The 17,995-nt window shown below is 36.6% G+C and overlaps 1 protein-coding gene across 1 annotated transcript in view; it reads right to left on the reverse strand.

Annotated features, from left to right (window-relative positions):
- The window catches only part of LOC120626898, a 54,739-nt gene extending 37,112 nt beyond the window's left edge, over positions 1-17,627 (reverse strand). The window contains exons 1-5 of the mRNA XM_039894683.1: positions 16,311-17,627; positions 14,188-14,420; positions 13,099-13,166; positions 11,963-12,185; positions 10,801-10,983 (exon numbers count right to left, since the gene is read on the reverse strand). Of these exons, the coding sequence (XP_039750617.1) occupies positions 10,801-10,983; positions 11,963-12,185; positions 13,099-13,166; positions 14,188-14,420; positions 16,311-17,149 (1,546 nt within the window). The 5' untranslated portion in view covers positions 17,150-17,627. The remainder of the gene's footprint in view (positions 1-10,800; positions 10,984-11,962; positions 12,186-13,098; positions 13,167-14,187; positions 14,421-16,310) is intronic.
- Between the last annotated feature and the right edge of the window lie 368 nt (positions 17,628-17,995).

Raw genomic sequence — 17,995 nt, forward strand, 5'->3', positions numbered from 1 at the left:
ACACAAGAGTATCGCCGTATTATTTTATCACATAAGCCTATTAAGTTTCCACAACTTAGTCATACAAAAACGAAAACTTTAACCACAAATTGCTAAGGGATTACCAAGCAAAGATAACACAACAAATTTAAAATTAAAAAAATAAAACCTTTTTTTTTGACGGCCGACTGGCGCAGTGTGCAGCGATCCTGCTTTCTGAGTCCGTGTGGGTTCGAACATGTGTGTGTGTGATGAACATGAATTTTTTTCAGTGTCTGTGTGTTAATCTTTATTTATATATATTACTAGCGTACCCAGCCCGCTTCGCCGGCCTAGATTTTGCTTTATTTTATTTAAACAATAAACTTACATCATTACATTTTTAATTTAAGTCTCATAATATATTAAATCATTTATTTCTCTCCGTATTCATTCTCTTCTATTCTCTTCTCGAGCGGGTGAAGATCATTATCTACACCCATGTACACCCAACAATAGAATATCATCATAGTAAATAACAGCTGTATTGCAGTTCAAAAATAGGAGTGCTCCGATCGTCACCAAACTTTACAGGATTACTCGCCAGGTCAATCCGGAGATTCCCTAAAATTTTCATTGAAATCCGTCCAGCCGTTTCGGAGCCTATACGGAACACACAACACACAACACAACACACTTTCTCCTTTATATATATAGATTCATAAAAATATTCATCAGTCATCTTAGTATCTATAACACAAGCCACGCTTACTTTGGGGCTAGATGGCGATGTGTGTATTGTCGTTGTATATTTATTTATTTATTTTACCATAATTATTTTCCGTGCCTTATTTGACGTGAAAAATGTACGTCTCAATTGCAAAAAGTTGGTATGATCGACCTGCCTATTAAGTTTGGATCCTTTGACCAATTAATAAATAAATATACTACGAAAATTCACACATCGCCATCTAGCCCCAAAGTAAGCGTAGCTTGTGTTATGGGTACTGAGATGCCTGATGAATATTTTTTATGAATTATATACATAAATACTTAGAATATACTCGTACATATAAACACCCAGACACTGAAAAACTTTCATGCTCATCACACAAACATTTTCCAGTAGTGGGAATCCCATGGCCTTGGGCTCAGAAAAAAGTGTCGCTGCAAACTGCGCCAATCGGCCGTCAAATACTAGTTTTACAGTCGGCCTTGCCGTCAGTACTGATGTCCGTGCGTCACTCTTCAGTTGCAACGGGGTTTATCTCAGATCCAATAAAAAGAGGTCAGTTACGAAACTCGCGGCCTGTTTATTATTGCGCATCGGAGAGCGTAACATCTACTTCTGTTTACATTACACTTTCTGCTTCGGTTAACGTAGAGTTATTTGGGCCTCTACTGTCGACCGATGGCAAACTGTTTTTTTTTTAATTTTTATTTCCGGCCACTACAGGACACGGTTCTGCTCGCAGAATGAGAAGGGTTTAGACCGTACCACGCTGGTCAAGTACGGATCGATAGACTTCACGCCTTTGACTTGGCATTGCATGCAGGTTTCCTCGCGATGTTTTCCTTCACCGTAAGGCAAGTAATATGATTGCTTACAACGCACAAAACGTCGAAAAAAAGAGAAGAAGAAAAGTCTTTATTGCACATACAAATATAAAACCAGGTTAACAAAAAAAAAACGATAATATACATATGCACAAAGGCGGCCTTATTGCTTGAAGCGATCTCCTCCAGACAACCTTTGGTTGAAGAAACATACTAGAGAAACGGGATAGTGCAATACTTAAATTGTGCTAATTATAAACATTACATATACAATACATACTAATACTACATTTCTTAACATATATAAATCTCCTGTCACGATGTTTGTCCGCGATGGACACCTAAACTACTTAACCGATTTTAAATTAAATTGGCACACCGTGAGCAGTCTGATCCAACTTAAGAGATAGGATCGCTTAGATCCTTAATTATAGTCGCAATTTTATTTAATTGCCAATTATTTGTTTATAATTAATTGACAGTCACACGTTATATAAATATATACTACTACATATACTCATTTAAGGCTTAGGGATACTGAATACTTTAAAAACAAAATCAAACGCAGACGAAGTCGCGGGCAACAGCTAGTATATAGTAAAAACATATTTATACATATATATGTATATAAATATCAATATATACATCAATATATAAACTAAAATACCTATTACTATTTAAACATACACATAAAATACATAGATATTTTGCTACATACTAGACAGGAAAGAGGTACGCGCTGGGGTTTAAACTCGGTCCCTCCGAAAGGAAGACTGATGTACTAACCACTAGGCTATCACGGCTTATTATCATCATCATCAACCCATTACCGGGCACGGGTCTACCACGCTGGCCAAGTGCGGATTGGTAGATTTCACACGCCGTTGAGCACGTTATGGAGATCTCTCAGCTGTGGCGTGCACTTCATACATGCACATAAGCACTGCCTACCTAATTTATATATACTCGTATAGGAGGGGAATTTTCGCCGATTTATGCAATTTTCCTGCTGTATGCATACCCTGGTAAGAAACCCAGTGCACGCCACTGTCTCTCAGGTATGCAGGATTCCTCACGATGTTTTCCTTCACCGTTTAAAGCAAGTGATATTAAAATGGCTTAAATTAAAAACGCACATTACTCCAATAAGTTAATGGTGCGTGCCGCGACTTGAACTCTGTCACCACGATAGGAAAGCCGAAGCCTTACCCACTAGGCTATCACCGCTTCTTACTATACTACTTCTTACTATGCTTATAATTCTTGATATTTGCTAATCCGGGAATCGAACCTAAGATCTTGTGATCTGTTGTTTAATACGAAAACCATTTACGACAAAATTTACGTTGCCCGTTTAGCATACTATACAGATTCTCCAGAAACCCGAAAACCCAAAAAGATTCCGCAAACGTGTCCGGCATCGAGACTTGGCATACATCCAAATGTCAGAGATGAATTATATAGGCTGCAAGTCGCATAGGACATTCACCTTTGATAGTTTTATGTCGGCAGAAGGATGTTACGCGTTGATAAGTAACTGTATAATGGTTAGTTGGACCACTAGGTTCTGGGTTCAGTTCCCGGGTACTAAGAACCTTTTTTTTAACTTAATCTATAATCTAAAACAAAATAGAATATCCTTCCAAATTAAAACGGTAAAACACGGTAGCGGGTCGGCTTTTTATTTTTTTGTTTTACTACAAGTGCCCTTGGCTGTAATCTCACCAGATGGGAAGTGATGATGCATTTGTTTCTACGCGACATCGTACCGGAACACTAAATCGCTTAGTGGGACGTCTTTGTCGGTAAGGTGGTAACTAGCCACGGCCAAAACTTCTCACCAGACCAGACCAGAGAAAATTAAGAAATATTAAATTCCCAAATGGCCCTGCCGGGAATCGAACACGGGACCTCCTTCTTAAGCTCATAGCGCTCACCGTTGCGCCACGAAGGTCGTCGATTTGGCTGCAGGAGACTGCCTCACGTACAGGTTTAAAACCCATCCCATTCTGGATTCGAATTATAATAAATTGACTGAGATAGTAAATAAATCGACCCCCCTTACGTTTTAAGGTATAGCACATTTTCTCTCAATGTTAAAATATAGCTTCAAAGTAACGCACAAATTAAACAATAAATGTTAAAACAACATATCCCGATTATTTATGTTACTGCATTCAAAATAGTGAATGTTTGCAATTCGACACATCCGGTTTGATCGAACTTGGCTCTCCAAACAGGAAACCGCGATTGCAGCGCCGGATATTTCGTGACTTTACTCCAAACTGCTAATACAACTAAAGAGCTTTTAAATCGCGACAACATGCTTGCAGTGATGTTTAATTTATCAAAGTGTTCGCGTGTATTGTAATAATAATTAAATGTTTTGGATTTATGAGGTCATGTTTGGCAGGATTTGTGTTGTAAGAAAGCATGTACATACATTGTTAGTGTCAACATTATTAAATGTGTCGGGATATATTTAGCTACTAGCTATATACTAGCTTTTGCCCGCAGCTACGCTTACGCTAAGTTCAATTTTTCATTTGGTAAATTTAAAAAAAAAGTTTTTTTTTTAAAGTTTCAAGAAATTTATTGCTGCTAATAGTATATATGAACGTAAATTACTTAAAAAATCAGAAAATTTCATATAAATTTTCATCCCCTATTTGATGGCCTTTGGAGTTTGAATTTTTAAAATATGTGAAACATAAATCAAAGTTTCATGGAATTAAGTTGAAAAATGAGTTGATAAATGAAGGATTTTATACAAACTTTTATGCCTCATTTCACACTCTTAGGGTTGGAATTTTCAAAAATCCTTTCTTAGCGGATTCCAACTGTGTGTGTGCAAAATTTCAGCCCGATCCGTCAAGTGGTTACAGCTGGACTTTGATAAATCAGTCAGTCAGTCATTCACCATTGCCTTTTATATATATATAATCTATATATATATATATATATAATATAATATATATATATATATATATATATATATATATATATATATATATATAGATTACTTAATGACAAGGTTGCTTGGAAACATCCGGCTCCGCTTTCATCTCTCACAAGATACAAAATTGAATGTAAAAATGTATATAGTTGATGTTGAAAAAGAGCAACTGCTAAGTTTCTTTCCGGCTTCTTCTCGGTAGAATCTGCCTTCCGAACCGGTGGTAGAGTCACTACAAACAGACGGAGTTGACGTTTCTAAAGTACTAATATTAGGCCTACTTTCAATAAATTAATTTTCAATTTTCAAGACCATCGGCTATGAACACAGCAATACTTCGCAAAGCATGCAAGGAACTCCTGTGTCCAGCCGGAAGCGTAATTGTTAAGCCTTGTGCCTGTTATTATACCAGCAACCACGTTATCTAGCCCGGAACATAGCATTGTGACATTGCTGCTTGACAGCAGAAATAAGCATGGCCCTAGCGTTAAAAGTCATGTAAAATATGACATAGACGTGAGTTGAAGGCGACAACTAAATTCGTCAACTTAAAACTAAAGATACGAGGGTTCCAAATGCGCCCAGTTCTAAGAAGAAGCCCACAACAAACTTAGCCGGTTGTTAACTAAACAAACTAAAAACTTAAACGTAAACTTTTAAAGAAGAAACCTGGTTAGAGCAATAATAGTACTTCCCTGGGCGAGCTGCATCACAAAAAACTTTAAATAAGTAGATAGAAATAAATATACTACGACAATACACACGTCGCCATCTAGCCCCAAAGTAAGCGTAGCTTGTGTTATGGGTACTTAGATCACTGATGAGTATTTTTAGGAATAATATGCATTATTCATAAATACTTTTATAATATACAGATAAACACCCAGCCACTGAAAAGAATGTTCATAACACAAACATTTTCCAGTTGTGGGAATCGAACTCAGGGCTTTGGACTCAGAAAGCAGGGTCAACTCGATCAACTCGTCAACTCCAACCACTTATTTGACAGCCACGCAAAATGGGAAGTTTTTGGATATTTGTATAAAGAAATAAATTAAATTGAATAGGTACTATAGCAAGTGTTATATATAATAAAAGTTCTCGTTGTCGTTTTTTTTTATATTTCGACTACTAGGAGAATCGTGACACCGGGTATCGGAGATAATCCCGGAATCACGAAATGTTTGGCCAACGTAGCTACGAAATTTTGGCAAGGACTGTTTCCGGTATGTGATTATATTCAGTGAACCAATAAAATGCTGTTTGCTCTCATTATGTTGGGAAAAATCTTGCATTCTTCAACATTTGTGGAATTTTGTTTTGATGTGTCGAGGTGCGTGACAGTTCGTAAGGCCATCCATGTTCCTATTTGAAAAATGAAGTGTGTTTTGAATAATTTTATAGCCTAAAAGAGAGAGATACTTAAACTACCGCCATACGCCATACATAAAAAATACTGGTGTATATTGTGGTGTGCCTATAATATTTATTTATATATTAATGACACTAACAATATATCACATATAGTAATAAACTGGTACAATATTCTACACATTCACTTAGGTATATCGATAACAAGTGACCATGACATTCACAAAAAAAAAAAAAAATTGTAGAGTACTCTTGAGTTCTCTAGGATCCCTTCGATAAACCTTTACTAAATTAAATGGGACCACCTCTGAAATATAACGTAAACAAACAAAAAAATAATTATCCAAAATTAGTTTGTAATTGGCGGAGTAATCGAGTAAACAAATATACAAAAAAGAACGCATTCGAATTGAGAACCTCCTGTTTTTCTAATTCAGTTGAAAAAACAAGATAACTTTTTTTTTTATGAAATATAGCCTGTCCTACTCTCTGAAAATCAAGCTTCCTATTTGTTTACGCAGGAAAGCTGTGGGTGAAGTTTTACTAAAATCAGTTCATTAATTTATTTTTTTAAAAACTGCATGGAAATAAAACAATTTCTTCAAAAAAAACATAAGCATAGATAAACATCGAAGTGTTTCTAAAAACTGTTCTGAGAAACATTTTATCTATAGTAGGTATATCGTAATACACCGAAAGACAGACAAGCTAGCAAACCGATCAATAAGAAACCATTTTCATGGATAAGCTAAGATTAGATCTGGAAGGTTGTTGGGATAAGTTTTTATATACTCTGCTATACTCGCTGAAGTTTGGAGCATGGTTTCTCTCATCTATCGCTCACTTCGTATCAGTTCTCGTAGAAAGATAACATTTCAATATATACATGGTACATTTTCCTCGCAGGGCTACCTAGGAGGAAAATGCCATTTTTCAAATGTCATTTGTTTTGACGACCTCCCTGGCGCCGCGGTCAGTGCTGCGGTTTAAGTTGGAGGTCCCGGGTTCGACTCCCGGCAGAGGCACCTATTATTTCTGATTATTTCTAGTCTGATCTTGTGGGAGGCTTCCGCCGTGGTTAGTTACCACCCTACCGACAGAGCGTAGAAATCGATTAGAGGTATGGGTTTGAAATAACTGCCATACCCCTAACCGGTTAGCCTGTTACTATCTTAGACTCATCATCAACACTTAGCAGCAGGTGAGATTGCAATCAAGGGATAACTTGTAATTGAGTAAAAAAAAACCCACATTATAAAAGGACTTCTAACAGTATTTACTGTTAGAAGACTTTTTATAATGTGTTATTAATGTATTTATGATATGTTAAAGTATATATTAGTTTATTATTATTTTTTATTGAAATATTTATTATATTATGAATGAATGAATGAATACACTTTTATTGTACACCAAAGAAAAAAAGTAGTTACAGAGATATAAATACATATCAAGAGAGTACAATTTGGTGGCCTTATCGCTACATAGCGATTTCTTCCTGGCAAACAATGGCGTAAAAGGAAAAAACATAGAAAAGAGGTAGGTGGTGCAATAAATAAGATTTAAAATTATACAAATATATATAAATAAAATATATATATATAAATATAAAACATATAAATACAAATAAAATATAAAAATACATGAAATTACCCATAATTAATGTAAACTACTGATTATTATGTATATAATATTATGTATTGTTTTATTTGTGTAATCTATTTCAAGTATTAATATGTAGTTATTAGTATGGATTTTTTTTTTATATGCACAACCTGCAGTCTGTTATCCTTTTGTTTTCCTTATCCTAAGGTTGCCTGGAAGAGATCGCTACGAAGCGATAAGACCGCCTTTTGTGTACTACTGCTTCTGTCTGTGTTTTTTTTATTTTTCTGTTTCTGTATTTTTTTTGTGTGCCAAAAAAGAAAATAAAAAAAAAGAATAAAAATTAATTTTAAAAAGGTAAAAGGCGGTTAAAAAGAGTTAAAACGTATTTAGCAATGCTAAATTGATTTCTATTGTAAATAACAGATTTTATTGCTTTTAACTAATTAAAGCACTTTTGGCCTGGTTCCACATTTCCAAATTACGGTGACAATATTAATACTAGAAGTATAGGTGAGAGATTTATAAGGCGGCCAATAGACGGTCGATCAGCTGCTACCTTGGTCAAAATATTCATGTTTTGCATTGTTTTTTAACAAGTCTAGATGCATCGAATGGCGTGCATACAGGTTATGCACAGGGTATGAACAGGGTATGCATATGATATAAAATGAAAAATCTCCAGTGTGCTTTATAAATACTTGAGGGTAGGCTTTTTATAACTCTTACTGATGATTTTCTTCATTTTATATCACCTGCACAGAGTATGTAAATTATTTTCCCGGGATAAAATGTATCCTAGGCTTTCTCCAGGACATACAGGTAAAAATGTAAATTTTTTTATCCCACGGTTAACTTTTACCAGCAGCTTTACCGGCATAGGATAATATTCATATACTATCTTATGCCCATCTTTAGGATGCATGTTACCTACATTTATGGCAAATTTCATCAAGAAGAAACAAACAGTTTTGCATTTATAATATTAAAATGGATTTTCTTGAATTGCCATTTGTACATTTGCTTAAGTAGGATGAAATAATTTTACGCTTGATTTGAATGAAATTTGCGTAGCTATGATGAATACTAATATAATTTCGTAATATTTATTGACCGTCCAGTGGATAAGTAATTTCTGTTTATATAATTCCGCAATCCAAATCGTTGATCCAGATAAAGACATTACGATGAGGCATTGTGTATTGTGGCATTGCATACCCTCTTTGTACGCCTCTGGATGCATCGATACCTACTTTATAAGGAAAAGTCTTTGGGACCGCGGAAACTGAGAGCTCCCTTAAAGAATTGTCAAAATGGTTGAACGAGTCTACCAGTGATCCTAGAGCGGGCAATTGCACCTTAGCCAAAGAATTAGTTTGGCCATTCAAATGGGCAACGCTGCCAGCCTCTTAGGCATTATGACTCGCTGCAGCTGTTTCAAAGACGTTTTAGACTTCATTTAGTTTTAGTTTGGTACCCATAACAGTCATCTTAGTACTTATAACACAAGCTACGCTACTAATTATATTGCACTTTAATTTGAATAAATAAATAAATATACTACGACAATACACACATCGCCATCTAGCCCCAAAGTAATCGTAGCTTGTGTTATGGGTACTAAGATAGCTGATGAATATTTTTTTATGAATATAATACACATAAATACTTATAATATACAGATAAACACCCAGACACTGAAAAACATTCATGTTCATCACACAAACATTTTCCAGTTGTGGGAATCGAACCCACGACCTTGGACTTAGAAAGCAGGGTCGCTGCCCACTGCGCCACTCGGCCGTCGAATGAAATGTAATTCTTTTATTTTTTTGTTTATTTATAATTGATACCTTTTTGAATTCAATTAATCATTTTACATTATTAACACATATTATATAACCTTCGACGGAGCACTGAGGGCTACAGAAGACAGCGCCACTCACGCATAAGTAGAAGGTGAATTTAAAAGGCAGTAAAAAAATAGCATCAACTATATCACGACAATCGTGAGCTGGCACTTGTTTAGAGCAAAAGTCGCATAAAGAAGGTCAGAGGATAACTGAGAGCGAAAAAATAAAACACAAGCTACGCTTACTTTAGGGCTAGTTGGCGACAGTGGTGTGCACTTCATATATGCACAAAAGCACTGCCTACCCTAAAATTGATATATAACTCGTATAGCAGGAGAATTAGTGCCGTTTTATGCAATTTTTATTTTATATGTACCCAGTGCACGCCACTGAGTGGCATTCATGTTAGTATATAATTTAAAATTTCCTTAATTATATAATTTAAGATTCACTCTACTCTATCACTTAAGATTATCATATTTTTGTAACACATTTTCACTTGTATCAGCAAATAAACAAAAGTTTATTGAATACCAAGCAAGATTGGACAGGCTATCTTGTAAATATGTGAATTGCCCGAAATTAATTGAAGTCTCAGTAGTTTGAATCACTGATTACATCACATTTTAGTGAAATTGAAATTCGGAATCCGTAATAACAAACATCAATCCGAGGCCACGGATTGAAAGAATGTCAGATTGACAGTCTAATTTGCCCCTAAGCCCGCGTCATAAGGGACCTTGGCTTCGATATTAGCAATCAAATAATATTCCGTTTCTACGCTCTTTTGTGAGACGAAAATATATATCGGGATTTGTTAATTTTAGATGTAAAGATTTAATCGAAGCTTTGTTCTAGCTCCGTTGATGAGGCGTTATAAGAGATATCGTTCTGGATAATGTCTGTGTGTAAACATAATGTGTAACTGTTTACATTATAATACATAGCTTGGATAAATAGAATTTATCTAAGACGCAATTGAATGTTTTAGAACCAAATCATTTGCCAAAGAGGATACCAACTTTAGGTTAGCCTTCTTAAAGTTTCTTTCTATTTCAATTAAGCTAAAATATTTTTTAACAAATTAAATGATATGCAATGCGTATTTATAATGCAAGTCAACTTTTACGAATTCTTATAAATACTTGATATAACTTAAAAATGTAAACACACCATAACTGAAAACATGACGCCATCTTGACAGAAAAAAAAGCGCCAACATATAGGCCACCAGTATTATATATTGGCAATAGTCAACCACGTTGGCCCAGTGCGGATCGGTGCACTCCGCACTCCTACGAGAACATTATGGAGAACTCGCAGGCATGCAGGTTTCCTCACGATGTTTTCCTTCACCGTTGAAGCAAGTGATATTTTTATTGCTTAAAACGCACATAACTTAGAAAACTTATAGTTGCGTGCTGGGATTCGAACTCTCCCCCGAAAGTGAAGTCGCAGTTTCTAAGTAACAAGACAATAGCTGTAATAAAGTGATCTTACCTGCATCAGTAAAGAAGGCCGAGTGCCGGTTGGGGCTGGATGGAACAGACGCGGACGCTGAGGTTAGGAAAGCTCGTTTCACCCTCGACCACTTTGAGTCACGCGGCTGGCGATGCTGAGGCGGCCTGGCTCCAAGCTCCAAGGAACGTTGCTTGCGAAGAACTGGGTGTGATCCCTCGGATTCTAGAAGTAATTAGGAGTATTATGACTTTTTACTGTATTCTTGATGCAGTCTAAGATGGTAACGAGCTATCCTGCTTGGGGTATGGCAGTTATATTAACCCATACCGATAATTCGCGTAAAGGGCCATCCTAAGTGACGACACCGATTCAGCGGTGCGTAATGATTTACGAGTTTGTTAAAAAAGTTCCTACACTTAACTTTTTTTATTTACCTTAAATTCATATGAATAATTAAAAATATGAGAATACAAACAGAAAATACGACAACTTGTATCAAGAATCATAGACAAGGTTATCAGTTGCTTAGTCAAAATCGAATCGATTGGTGAAATGTAGGCCTAGGAATCATCTTAGTTTAGGTTAATAAGTAAGTTAAATTATTCAGTGCCTTGTTCGACGTTAGTGAAAACAACTTTATCCAGTTTCACGCTTTTCTAAATGTAACTTAAGTTTTTAAGTTGGCAAATATAACTATCTCACAATACAGTGACGATGTGTAATGTTTGGTTTCCATTCTGATTCTAACTTGATCTGTGGACTGATTGAGAGTAGACATTCACCTGACAATCAGATCATAACTTTCCATGAATAATTCGAATATTTCATATCATCTACTTTATTTCTATCTATTTTTCTACCGTTGCCTCACCTTTTCTTTAGCCAGAGATACTTAGAAAGCAAAAAACTCCTTAAAATAAAGCGGCAGAGGAGCATGGAATTTAAAAATTCCAATTACAAATGTAATTTCCAGCAATGGACAAACATCGTTTAGCGTTTTTCTATGGTGTATATATCATCAACTCAACGTACTTTGAATGGATATACTTTTAGAAGTGTTAAGTTCTGAGCGAATAGTGATAATTAAAGAAAATATTGTTAAAACGAATAAGAAAATAAAAGTTTTGAAAATATTAGGAAAGTTGTTTTGAACTATGAGTCATTTGCCAAACATCATAAAAGCGTATTCGTTCATTCATACCCAGCTCCTCCGACGAGGGTATTGTCAGCGTCAGCGCCGGCGGAGCGTCACTGTCACCCCCGTCGCTCAAGGATCTCCTCCTAGCTGGTATAGCATCTGGAGACCCCTTGGGGGGCCTTGTCTTCTTCTTGACTGACTCTCGGTGGGTTTGGATAATGTCACGCATCTTGACCCACGGGCTTTTGTGGAGCTTGTTCGGTGATGGTGAAGTTGAGCTATCATCCTGGGAAAAGGGGGGATTTTATGCAAACTTAATTGGCCACGAAAGAATTGAGCCTACTACCTTTCAAGTAGTACTAAGCAAAGCTTTTTGTGACAGAGCTCGTTCGGAGAAGTACCTACCATGTACCTCGTAGCTAGGTACTAGGTAGGAGGTACCAGGTAGGTAGGTTTCAGGAATAAGCTATATATCGAAGTTGGTATCATAGTTCGGAGAAAGGATGGACGTTGGGCTCCCAAGGTGCTGGAATGGCATCCCCGAACTGGTAAGCGCAGCGTTGGTCGATCCCCAACGAGGTGGACGGACGACATTAAGCGCGTCGCAGGTAGCCGCTGGATACGATAAGTCAACGGGTAGTTTATTGTAAAATTGTTTGCAATTCTTTTAAACGAATTATTAATTGTATGTAACCTTAGTATATTGCACTGCAAGTTTATTCTTAATTCCAACGTTTAAATTATTGCAGGTAAATTTTTTCTTTTTTTTTTTTTTTTATTCTTTATTTATTCGGGACTTTTCTTAACAATAACAATGTCAGCCCTATCGTTCCCTTTACAAAAATTGATACTTCCTTTCTCTTATCTTAACTTAAAATCTAATAGCATTCTGGCTACCTCTGAATAAGGTGCCGCCAGGTTACTTTGCCAAATCCCCACATCATGAAGATTTATTTTAAATTTACATATTAATTGGTCCCTCATTGGCCTATTCCGAACACACTCCCCCAACAAATGCAAGACATCTTCGTCAATATTACAAATTTCACACTCAGGTGAACTGACCCTTCTCATAAGATATCCAAATTTGTTTAGAGGAACATGCCCAGCACGCAGTCTCAACGTTATCACAATTTTTTTCTTAAATTAAGAATTTTTTTTATCAACATCATTAATTTTTCAAATATGTTTTGACTGACCTGCATTGGAGCTTGTAGGAAACAAGTATCTTGATCATCACTACGCATGCCACTTCTTCGGCACATCCCTGAAATAAAAGACGTTTTGCAAGGTATAAAAAATCCCTAAAAATCGGTTCAAAATATATTTGATATCACGATGTGGCATTAAAATATGATGTCTGTTTAATATGAGGACTGTGGCGACAAACTCAGCATTTCAGCTCTGCTTTACTGAATACCGTTAACTTTTCTATAAGTACTTCCTTTAGTTACTTCTTTATTTATTTATTATTCCACTACAAGTTAGCCCTTGACTGCAATCCCACCTGGTAGTAAGTGAAGATGCAGTCTAAGATGGTAACAGGCTAACCTGTTAGGGAGTATGGTAGTCACACTACTCGGTCCACGCGACATCGCACCGGAAATTGATTAGCGGCACGTCTTTGTCGGCAGGGTGGTAGCTAGCAACGGCTAAAGCCTTCCGCCCGACTAGACCAGACTTTTAAAGATAAAAGACCGACACGTGCATAGTACCTACGCTACGCAACGCGTAGGTACTTATGCTGATTTTATCGTTGTCGCGATTAGTGTGTAAAAATCAATACAATAATGAGTTCCGGCGGTGAATCTACGCGGGATTATATGCGGGTAAATTCACTCGTTACGTTATACAAAGTTTTCTAGAAATACGAAATAATATTGAAGGATGCATACGTATATTTCATAAGGAATCACCTGTGAAAATATGAAATCAAAAGAAACATATTTATTTTCTAAAATTCTAAGTGTTTAATTATGACAACCCTATTGAAGATAAAAGCCCGAACGCGCATAGTACCTACGTTACGCGACGCGTGCCTAATTAAGTGACAGAAGTCACATGATTTTAATTGTGCATGTGATTTTAGAGCTCTATCTGATTTCTTTCAGCAAAAACGATAGCAGTGGTTTAATCAAAATCTTTTAGGTTTTCGGTTTCACAGATAAGTCTCAGAGACAGCACATAATGTTCAAAGCCCGTGAAGTATTATTTCCGTTTTCATTTACATGTTGTATAAAATCTGAGAATCAGAAAAAGCTTAATCTAAATAAACTGAGAAGACTAACCAGATTCAATCCGCAATTCCTCACAAGATGAGTTAGAAGATAGTGAGTGCATGCTGCCTGGTGTTAAGCTGGCGGAGTCCCTTGGCTCAGGGTTGGGCAGGGCCCCTGGTCCCTGGGCTAGCGGGCCTGGTGTTCCGGGTGTGGAGCCCACCAAGGCAACGGTGGCCATGGCGCCCGCCGCCACGGCCGCTGCACCGCCGATGGTCGCAGATGGCCAGTGGGCTTTCTCCCATCTGGAATTAAAATAATAATAAATATTGGTCTATCTGCCTCATTGGTCTAGTGGTTAGCAGTTTACTACGGATCCTGTGTTCGAATCAAAAAAAATATAAATTCAGTTTTTTTAATACCCTAATATACGAGTAAATTCAAAATTAAACATATGCTAATTTTCGTTTTTAACTTAATCCCTATGCAATTGTGGTTAATGTCATCGTTTATGTATAACTGAGTTGTGGAAACTTCATTGGTTTATGCGATATAAATAAACGGCATAACTCTTATGTGTAATAGTACCGTTTGTTTCCCTTGGGAAGCTAATAAATAAATAAATTAATAATGCATCAACAGATTTGACGTAGGTGCTCTAACGAGCCTTCTCTCTCAACCGACCACAGAAGGTTTCAGGTCTGTTGTTGAGATATTTTTGCGTAGGCAGCAATAAAAGATTGCATATGTTACATTTCTCTGATAGTTGGAATTAATATAATAATTAAGTTTTTTGTTACCGAGTTACTTAAGGGATGATGGGGCTGGCATATCTGTGTTGGATAAAAGTCCCAAATAAATAAAGATTCAAAAAAATAATAATAATGCTCACCATAACCATATTGCTTGACAAGAACCATAGCATAGACAGGTTAGGCTATATACGCTGCCTAGTGAAAATCGATTGATGAAAGGAAAATGTATGCTTAGGAAACTTCTTTGATTAGGCGTTACTTACTTAGGCATTGCCTAGTCCGTCGTTAGTGTAAACGGGTATTGTGTCTTATGCGCTACGTGATTAATAGTAAGTATGCGTTGAAATTGCACGATACCTAACCCTAACTACCCTAAGCTGCAAGCGAAATTATAATTAAATCGGAGTCAAAATATAAGATATTATTCGGAAATGTTGTTTCCGTTTTTACATACTCCTAATGTAAAAACTTGAAAAATTACAGACTTTCAGAGAAATATTCTTCCCCTTTTTAACACGCTTTGAAATTTCATAAGTACTAATAGTTTGTTTGTTTGTTGGTTTACTTGAACGCGATGATCTCAGGAACTACTGGTCTGATGTAAAACAATATTTTAGTGTTGGATAGTCCATATATCGAAGAAGGCTATACATCATGACGCTAAGACCAATAGTAGCATAGCACTAATAAATAATGTGTTAAAATCGGGGTTAATTATTTCCTTTTGAGAGCTTCCGCTGCCTGCACTGCGCAAATGGTTAAAGTTTCGTTAAAACCATGTTTGACAAAGTTGTTCCCTTTCAAAAGTTCTTTAAAAAAGTCAGCACAGGATAAGACTATCTTTTAAAGTTGACTTATACGCAAACGAAGTCGCAAGGGACCACTAGTAACAAAAATATCTATTAAGCAATATTTTCTTTAGATTTCAAATTTCTATGTTCCGCCGTTTTAGCCAATTTGGCGTCAGGGTGTCTTTCAGTTATTCAGGACAAAATCTTAAAAAAATGGCATTTGCAAATTCATTACTGAGAATATTCTAGGATACATGTATTCTAGGATACTTGGACGAATTGCAGCACTGAGCATATCAAGTACCCAAATTATTGATCGGATGTTATGCTGTTGTACTATTTATTTCCATATAAATAAACAAATATACTACGATAATATACACCCCGCCATCTAGCCCCAAAGTAAGCGTAGCTTGTGTTATGGGTACTAAGATGCCTGATAAATATTTTTATGAATTATATACATAAATAGTTGGAAAATACACATAAACACCCAGACACTGAAAAACATTCATGCTCATCACACAAATACTTTCCAGTTGTGGGAATCGAACCTACAGCCTTGGTCACAGAAAGTAGGATTACTGCCCGCTGCGCCAATTGGCCGTCAACCGTTATATATATACTTTGATAACATAAGAAAACTTACTTGAAAGCAGCTTTGACTCTTGTCCAGTTGGAAACTTTTGACTTATCAACTTCCTTGGAAAATACTCCGTCAGACCTCCTTCTTATAAGAGTGCCTGGTGACGCATCACTGTCATCTCCACCGGCCGATCTGGACCTTTGTTTCCTTAACAACGATCCGCCGAACCTGGAATGAGTCTTCCATCTGGACCCAGATCTTTTCATACTCCGACTCCCTGACATCACAGAGTCAAATAGTGCTTGTCCATACTCACATTCTAGTTCTGCATCCAAGGCCTCATTTATGAGCTCAATTTCTTTGCTTTCATCTTTTAACATTTCGTTCTCCATCTCTATCTTCTTATACATGCTATGAAGACGTTTTAAATGGTTAACATCTTTTAATCTTTTCAAGATTTTATTATTCTTCTCTTTCAACGCAACGAATTGGTCTAGAAGCTCTAATAGTTTCTCTAGCTGGTCTAAAGATTCTAAAGTATCCTTGGTTCTTGAGGCTAATTCTGTTGCACGTTTGGATAGAGGGTCGTCACGGTCTTTTAATCTTTGAAGCATACTATCACATAAGGCTTCGGGATCTGTTATATCACCGTCTACGCCCCAAGATTCCTCTGGCGATAGACCTGCCGTGCACGGAGATGAGCCCTCGGCATCTGACGGTGTCTGAAGAGATCTCACAGATAAGGAAGCCGGTGGTTCTCCTCTCCGTCTTTTGTGTAGAGAAGTACCACTTGGAGGGAGATCGGTTATTTCTTTTTGCTCCTTCCGTGTCTGTATATCGTTTTTCTCATCATCCACTCGGCTGACCTCAATGACGTCATTGTTTTCTCTCTGGGAAGTCATCGTAAAATTGCAGATGTCGGTTTAAGTGTACTCTATATTTAGATGAAAATAAACGCACGTGTAGTCTCACTCGCCGATTGGAAGTACTTTAAAGGAATGCATTTTATAATACGCGACTACCTGGTATAGTTAATAACATTTTAAATGTTTGAATGTAAACCGATAACGCTGTAATGGCATATATCCAAATGGTATCGCATCAAAATCACTTGATATCAGTAGACATCGATTTATTCCTAGACCCGTTCACATTCTAGCAACACACAAATAACTGAGAAACACTTTACATTGTAGCACTGCTGTTGACGGGTTGGTGTTTATTTTACTGCTCTTTATTGTATCGATAATTCGCTATTTTTTTTATTATACAACTATTATTTAAAACATATTGAATGTTAAAGTTATATCAAGCCGATGAATGAAACACAAGTATTGGCTATTTTCATTTCCCGCCCATTGCGCCGGCGCATCACGTTGGGCGGGCGGCCACGGACTGCCTCGGAGAGTCACGAATATATACGAGGGCGTATTTTTAACTTGAAACTTTCTTCACGGCGTGCTAAGGCATTATAACCCGTATTCATATAGTCAAAGGGGTTTCTAAGTACCATTGGATTAGTATTATTAATACCTACTTTCTTGATGTTTGGGGCTGGAATCCCATTAACCTATATTTTTAATGGAAATAAATGAACGTTTTATGTTACTACTTTTTGCATGGTCAAAAGGAAGCTAAATGTGAATGATTGAGAACTGTGTCACCTTGTATAAAATCTAATTTATTTCTTTTACTCATAAATTTGGTTTATTGTAGACTACCGCAATATCCGCAAGTCAACTTTACAT

This window comes from Pararge aegeria, chromosome 10, assembly GCF_905163445.1.
Source record: "Pararge aegeria chromosome 10, ilParAegt1.1, whole genome shotgun sequence".
Lineage (NCBI taxonomy): Eukaryota > Metazoa > Arthropoda > Insecta > Lepidoptera > Nymphalidae > Pararge > Pararge aegeria.